This window comes from Hippoglossus stenolepis, chromosome 14, assembly GCF_022539355.2.
Source record: "Hippoglossus stenolepis isolate QCI-W04-F060 chromosome 14, HSTE1.2, whole genome shotgun sequence".
Taxonomy (NCBI): domain Eukaryota; kingdom Metazoa; phylum Chordata; class Actinopteri; order Pleuronectiformes; family Pleuronectidae; genus Hippoglossus; species Hippoglossus stenolepis.
Genome location: NC_061496.1, coordinates 1,246,240 through 1,253,882, shown reverse-complemented (window position 1 = coordinate 1,253,882; position 7,643 = coordinate 1,246,240). Strand labels below are relative to the sequence as shown.

General features: G+C 44.1%; 1 protein-coding gene across 1 annotated transcript; it reads right to left on the bottom strand.

Annotated features, from left to right (window-relative positions):
- Positions 1-995: 995 nt before the first annotated feature.
- Positions 996-7,413, bottom strand: gorab (golgin, rab6-interacting). The gene is made up of 5 exons (XM_047343140.1): positions 7,180-7,413; positions 6,687-7,065; positions 5,509-5,610; positions 5,256-5,396; positions 996-3,102 (listed from the first exon to the last, which is right to left on the bottom strand). Exons 1-5 carry the CDS (start codon positions 7,232-7,234, stop codon positions 2,637-2,639), a joined length of 1,143 nt encoding a protein of 380 aa, XP_047199096.1. The 5' UTR covers positions 7,235-7,413; the 3' UTR covers positions 996-2,636.
- Between the last annotated feature and the right edge of the window lie 230 nt (positions 7,414-7,643).

Genomic DNA, 7,643 nt, shown 5'->3' with positions numbered 1-7,643 from the left:
AAAGTGGGACTTTATCAAAGGAGGAGACTTTTAAAACAACCATTTGAAATGTACAGGCCTGAATTCAGAAATGATCAAAGCTGCTAAATGGTCATCTCATCATGTTATATAGTTGTTATACATATATAGTTGTTATACATATATAGTTGTTATACATATATAGTTGTTATACATATACATGAGACTTCATTTCATTATTGATTTATAAAAATGTTAAAGTTCATTTTATTAACTTTATAAACTCTCAGTAAAGATACCGTCCTGGAAACTAAAAACACATTTTTGTTAAGTGTAAAACATAAAGATCCAACTTGTTTATCAACTAATCAACTTGTTAAAAAGGTTTTTATTGTAAAGTGAGGGATTGAAAAGAGGCAGATTTACATCAGCTTATTTATTTTTAATTAAAGAGTAAATTACAAACTTAACAAACTTAATTTAGATCTTTGAATTTGCATCACTTCACAAAGATGCTTCATATTTTAGTAAAATTTTAATCTGCAAAGTTTCTTTAATTCAAATATTGAATTAAAGAAATATTGTGAAGTTAAAATGTACAATATTAAAATAAGTATCAGAAAACTATGAATACTCACACTAGAATTGAAGCTGAGTAGAAGTGTAATTGTGTGTGGTTGAGGTGAATTTATCGGTAGTCTGGTGAAACGCTGGACTTCAAACGTTGACCCCGGGGCAGACGAGATGGTGGTCGCTCTCCCTCTCCGAGCTTCTGCCTCCCGACTAATTAAAAGAGCTGTTTTTACGGCGTCTCGTTCAGCTGGCCAGATGTGACCGGAGCGCTGTAAAATCTCAGAGCAGTTTACAGAAACACTTACTGCACTTTAAAAAAAGAGCGAGGACTTGAAACAGCGAGGGGAGTCGCAAAGTGCTCCCTCCGTCTGAATTCTTTCCAGCAGCAGAAACCTCAGTCCCGCAGGTAAATCATCCCAAAACTAAAATGGAAATCAAAAGAAAACAAAATACACGAAAGGAAATAATGTTCTTTTAGTTTATTTTAGTAAAATATCAAACAGTAGTGTGTATAATAAACCCTCTCACCTTTTAAATATTTCAGCTTTAAATAACTTTTCTTTGCACCGTTTACTATGAACATTCAAACTAATGAAAGTTTGGTCAGAACCACAAACTGGAGATCTTTGTGTTTTGTTCCGTGTGCAGCGACAGAAACAGTCCGTGTGCAGCCGAGAGCGTCGGCACAATGTGAACAGATATCATCTTACCGCTCAGAGGCTCCGCTGCTGCAGCGACAGGACGACAGAGAGCTCTGAGGAACAGACCCAGGGTCAGCTGCCACGACACTCGGAACACGGATTCACGCTCACCTACAGGAAGCGAGCGGGACCCGTGTTTCCTCCTCGCCATAGAGACACAATCAGAAACTGTCGTCATCTGCAGAGATTAGTTCACGTCTGATGTGAAACCACATGTTCAGCAGCTGAACGTGACCGAGTCTGTTCTGCTGCTCATACAGACACCAAGAGTTTCATAGATTCACTTTCAACAAAAAACCTTTTGGACAACAGAAATCAAAGTCCTCAGATATCAAATAAATACACGCAGCCTGGAGTGATCTAAGATTTGTACAGTTGATATTTGCGTTGACGTGTTCTCATTCTTTTCTGTCTAGTTTTCTATATTCATCTTGTGAGTTGTTGTCGAGTATCATCGCCGGCTTTGTGTTTTTATGTAAAGTTAAATGTGTCTCTTTGAATCATCAAATAAATTCAATCAATTGATTAAAATTCTGAAAACAGACATCAGACCCCGTCTCCAAACAATCATGTGTAAATGCAATTTAAAAAAATAAAGTTACATGGATTCTTTTTTTTTTTCAGCCCAGAATCAAAGAGAGTTTTGTGCCTCTCGGACGAACTCGTACGTTCTGAGTCGAGGAGACGATGGCTCCTTCATCAGGTGCAGGAGATTCAACCTTCCTCCTGTGTGAAGCACAACTTCTCTCATCATAAAGTGTCTCAGTGGTCAAACCTTTAAACCTTAAACATTATTAACTTGATACCGAGGTCCCATGATATCACCCGTGTGGCGACCGTGGTGCAGATCCGGTAACTACGCTCAGTGAAAACTGTAAAAACTGTTGGTTCTGATCCAGAACCAACTGAAGTGACATTTCTGTTGACTGAAGAGGTTTTTTATATTTAAATGTTGTCATACGACACTTATGTGGAAAATTCCTACTGAAATCACATTTCATTTGTTTTCCTACAGACGGTTTTTGCAGCAGCTGAAGTTTACTTGACGTTTTCCCGTCTGTTCTGGGTTCAGATTAAGACAGAACTGCTCATCTTGGTTTAATTGTGCAAACTGTGACAGATGAAGCTGAACCTGGAGCAGAGCGCCTCGCTGCCAGACCCTGACGGCAGCTGATACGCTGGACGTGGAACCTCCGTTTGTAGAGAACAGATTTGGATGAAGTCACTTCAGTCGGGACCAATGACTTGAGGTTTGATGCCAGACTGAGACAAACTGTTCAGCAGACCTGCATCAAGCTGTGACTCTCACTGACAAACTCAGTTTCATTTTGATCCCACGGTGGAGAATGTGTGATCGTGTCCAGATGTTTTACAGAGGAGGTGACAAACTGTGCTCTGTGATCATCAGGACGCCACCGTCTCGCTCCGGACGCCGTTCTCTAATGTGTCACAGTCCTGTTCAGTCTTTGGTGGTTCACTCATTGTTTTGAAGTCTCCCTGGACGTCACCTCCGCTCTCCTCCCTCACACTCTCGTCCTCTGTCGGTTTACAGACTTCGGCTGATTGCACTGCTCCCTCCTGGTTCGCCACTAAACCGTTTCCCTCCTTCCCGTTTCTCTGCATCTCCGCACAGCTTCTCTTCTTCTTCTCCTTCTCCTCCTCGTCCTCCTCTTTCAGCTTCTCCAGCACCTCCTCGGTAGCCTGAAGATGCAGCTGCTGCATCAGCTCCTCCAGCTTGTGGGCTTTACGCAGCTCGTTCTGCTGGATGATGGCACAGAGGTGCTCCGTCATCTGCTCCTTCACCTCCGTCTTCTTGTGCAGGTCCAGTTTGGCCGTCACGTACTCGGCCTCCGCCTTCTCGTAACGTTTCCTGTCACAAACGTGAGGAAATAAGGAGTTTGTCACATTATGGTTGATTTGTGCATTAATCTCAGTTTTACTTTCCCTTATTAAAAACTGTTTCTTTACATGTAGAGCAGTGATTCTCAACCAGGGGTCGTGAGATGGTGGTGAAGAAAAAATATATATATTCAAAATAAACGTACTTATTTTAGACTGGGAATTGTTTCTATGTTACATCTGCTGCAGCATTGATAAGATCAGCTGGAGACTCAGAGTCAGGTCAGAGAAAAGAATAATCGAAGCATCATGATCCTTCTTCAAGTGAGAAAACACTTCTAACACAGACAAAGATTTCATCGCAACAATTTTGATGATCAATAAATAGTTTAAATAATTAATGAGGACAAAACGTGTTCTGATTCTTTGAAGATTTTTCTGATTTGCTTTATTCTTTTTAATTTGAACATCTTCTCGTCACATGTGACACACGTTCATTAATCCTTGAATTGAATTTAATATATAGTTGACAGCTGCAGCTCGTGTTTGAACATTAATGATTGTTTGGTGACTCTGTGTGTGTGTGTGTGTGTGTGTGTGTGTGTGTGTGTGTGTGTGTGTGTGTGACCCTGAACAGAATCTTGTTTATCAACGTTTGATCAAATAAAAATCAACGTTTTAAAAACTTTGGCTTCTTTTGTTAAATAAAAAAAAAAATAGAGAAACGTATTTACATTACTCAAAAATAAAAATATGCTGTACTGGCACTGGCTGTGGATACTTTGGGTCCCAGCCGTGGTGAGGACAGAGTGGAATCCTCCCCCAGCGCCGGACACAGAAACGTTGTTTTAATTGTGAGGAACAGAACACAGAACAACTCGCGCTGCTTGGAAACGCTGCGGCAACAAACCACACAACGTCAATCACTTTCAAAAGATGAATTTTCCCGTCAGGGTCTCATGTTCAAACCTCAGCGAAATCTCCACAACTGATTAAATCAACACAACCATAACACAGTCCAGTGTGATGAGTGTGTGAAGGTCAGGTCCACGTCCCGTTACACAAACACGTGTAATGAAGAGTGCGCATGACGACACAACAGGCTGCACAAGGTCAACTGGAGATTTACTGGATTTCAGTGAGCAGATGTCGTGCTTCATTATAAAACTCTTTATAAACACCACTTTATTTTATATTTTACACGTTATTCAGGATTTTACTGTTGCAATCATTAATCTGTGTGAGCTGGAGCAGAAGTGTAGAGAGACTCTGGTGTGCATCACCAGTGTGTTAGTAAAGACCGGTTCCTGGAAAGCAGCTGCAGGGGGCAGTGTTTGGAGTTCAGAAAGGGCGTTTACAGTAGAGCTGCTGTGTTTCACCCAGTGAACACAAAGTAAAAGCTCCTCTGGGAGAACACAGCTGGAAAATGGTGTTTTTATTGATTATTTCGTTGACGCACACATTTCTGTTCAAATGTTAAAAACAAACTTCATTCACTAACAATGGGCTCAGTTCATCAAGTGTCCCAGTGAGTAAACGTCAATATTCTGATATTAACCAGATTTATACAATATTCTGAATTAGGCGTCTTGTAAACTGCTTGTGGACTTTTCTAACTTTAGTCACATTATGTAGACATGTATACGTCTTATTCACATTATAACGTCCTGTTGGAGTTTTCACATTAAACTTTCTCAAGTTCGGTTGTTTTTTAATTCTGGTGGGAACATTTGTTGCATGAGTCATAATCAGACTCTGCTCATGTAAACAGGAATATTCTATCAGCAACTCATGTAAACATAACAATCTGAGTGATGTCTTATTCAGATTAAAAGTCAGGTTGTTGGTGTCATTGTAAACGTCGTCAGTGTTTGGTGGAATCAGATAAAGTGTTTTAATGTTTTTCTTCCTGTGGTTAATCTGCCAAAGCGGCAGCAGTGTGCGGGGCCAGTTGTCCACGATGACCCAGCGTCACTGAGACACTTAAATCCAACTGTGACTAAGAACAGCTGTGACCAGTCAACGTGTCTGCTGTGAGACGGCTCGGTCAGATGTGCACGAGCTCGCAGTCAGAGAAGCAGGTGTTTGGGATTCGTGCCTCTGGAAGTCCCCGACTCGCCGTTTAAAGAGTTTCCTCAGCGTGTATATCTGTCCCTTTCCAAGTGAGTGGAGCTTGTGTTGTACCTGGCGGCGCTGTAGCCCCAGCTGGCTTGTTCTATCTTCTCTCTCAGGATGCCGATATCATTGGACACCATGTCATCGAGGGCCTGCAGCTCCTTCTGGATCCTCTTCAGCTTCACAGCCTCCGCCTGCGTCTGTTTGGACCTGTGCACAAACACACACGTTTCAATTCTTCTCCTCGACCTTGTTTTACTTCCCCACAGTTTTGACCAGCGCCTGCCGTCACATCGTGCTGCTTACACAGACACACACTTACTTCTCAGCTATGGTTTTTGACAGCAGAGCTTTCTTGCGTTTGTTCCCCTCTTCCATGACTTTTTGTTCTTGCTGCAGATGCTCCAGACGCGTCTTCTCCCGTCTGACACACAGAGACAACACAATTATTCAAAAAGAAATTCAGAACATTCACCATCTAAAAGGAAAACATGCACCTCGAACTCAGTGGAAGTTTGTATTCTATGGTTTATGTCAAAATAATATGAGCCAGATTCAACCATCTGTAGAAAACTATGCACACTTCAGAGTTCAAACACTTTAGACTCAGCAAATAACATCGAGTAACCTCAAACAAATCCCTGGTTCAGGCCTCATGGTCACTGATGTGATTTGCTGCTGAAGTTACATCATCAGATCTGCACTGGATTCACTCGAGTGTTTGTAAGAGCTGGAGCTCCCACATGCATGTGCTGAACCTTATGGATGATCATACATAAAGATGGACTCTCTCCATCAGCCTGTAACAGCCTCTGACCTCAGACTCTGCTCACTGACCCACGTCTGAGCATCATGAAGAGAAGAACTGTGTTCGAGTCTCACATCTGTAAAAAACTATGATGTGTTTTCCAGTGTCAATCAACACACGTTTAGATTTTAGATTTGACCTGATTGACAGCTCCCGCCCGGTCTGCTCCAGCAGATCTAACACTGGTTCCTCCCTGAGGTTTGAGTCCGAACACAGACTGATCACAGGGAGACTACGAGGGTTATAGACAGAGCAGCCTTCATGTTGTTCTACAGAACAGAACCACGTGAGAACAGAACCAGGTGAGAACAGAACCACGTGAGAACAGAACCAGGTGAGAACAGAACCACGTGAGAACAGAACCAGGTGAGAACAGAACCACGTGAGAACAGAACCACGTGAGAACAGAACCAGGTGAGAACAGAACCACATGAGAACAGAACCAGGTGAGAACAGAACCAGGTGAGAACAGAACCACATGAGAACAGAACCAGGTGAGAACAGAACCACGTGAGAACAGAACCAGGTGAGAACAGAACCAGGTGAGAACAGAACCAGGTGAGAACAGAACCATGTGAGAACAGAACCAGGTGAGAACAGAACCACATGAGAACAGAACCAGGTGAGAACAGAACCACATGAGAACAGAACCAGGTGAGAACAGAACCAGGTGAGAACAGAACCATACTAACATTTCCACCTCTTGTTTCTCCAGCTCTTTCACAACCGGGGTTTGATCATCTGGGGCCGGCAGATGGTTTTCACCCTGCTTCACCTCGCCGGGCTTCGGCTGCGCTTGTAGTCTGACAGCCGGAGCTCCTGCTGGAGCCGGAACCGGAGCTCCTCTTGGAGCCGGAGCTCCTCTTGGAGCCGGAGCCCCAGTTGGAGCCACGGCAGCTGGCTCTTCTCTCGGCGGCGGCTTGGTGAGTTGCTGCTCCGGGGGAAGCCCACCGGCTCCTCCGGCTTTCTGAGCGGCGAGCTGAAGGGCTCTCTCCCGCAGTAACTGCTGCCGTGTCCGGTTGGCTGGAGCCGGCTTCCGCCCGCGGGCGGCCCCCGGGGGCCCGGCTGAGTCTGGAGACACACAGGTCGAGTTTACTACAGTTTATCACACAGGGGACAACATGTCTGCTGAAGCCGGAGTCAGGCGCTGACCTGCCCGACAACATTAGCAACAAGCAGCGTTACCTTCCAGCTGCATCCTCCGCAGCTCCGCTTCGGAAAAACCGGCCCAGCCGCTCATTTCACTCCTTCACACCGAGAACAGCCCGAGCCAGGCGGCGGGGATCCTCCACACGGGCCGGTCCCGACTACTCCCCGGAGATCACCTTCATTTTAAAGCCTTAATTATCCAAACAAGCTCCAGGAAGCTCGGAGCTCCGCCGCCATCTTTGTTTATCCCTGCCACGTCAAGGACCCCGAGAGGACCCGGCAAGTGAAGCCGCAGATTTCGCCTGAATATAAAAATACTGAGATGTCGACATTTAATATGAGAATAAAAACCCAGTCTGTTCTGCTTCAGACATTTTCAACGTGGAAGTTTTTATGAATATGTTCAAATAAACACGACTTTAGTTATTTACTTGTACGACACTTTTACGTTTAGGCACAAGTTGGAGAGAACACAGTTGGAGCGTTTCGGAGCCAGTGGA

Excerpts from the sequence above, each read along its gene's own strand:
- gorab (XM_047343140.1), bottom strand. The coding sequence starts at position 7,234 with ATGAGCGGCTGGGCCGGTTTTTCCGAAGCGGAGCTGCGGAGGATGCAG. Across the intron at positions 5,397-5,508 it reads TCAAAAACCATAGCTGAGAA|GTCCAAACAGACGCAGGCGG; the intron begins GTAAGTGTGTGT and ends GTTTGTGCACAG. Across the intron at positions 3,103-5,255 it reads TGGGGCTACAGCGCCGCCAG|GAAACGTTACGAGAAGGCGG; the intron begins GTACAACACAAG and ends CGTTTGTGACAG.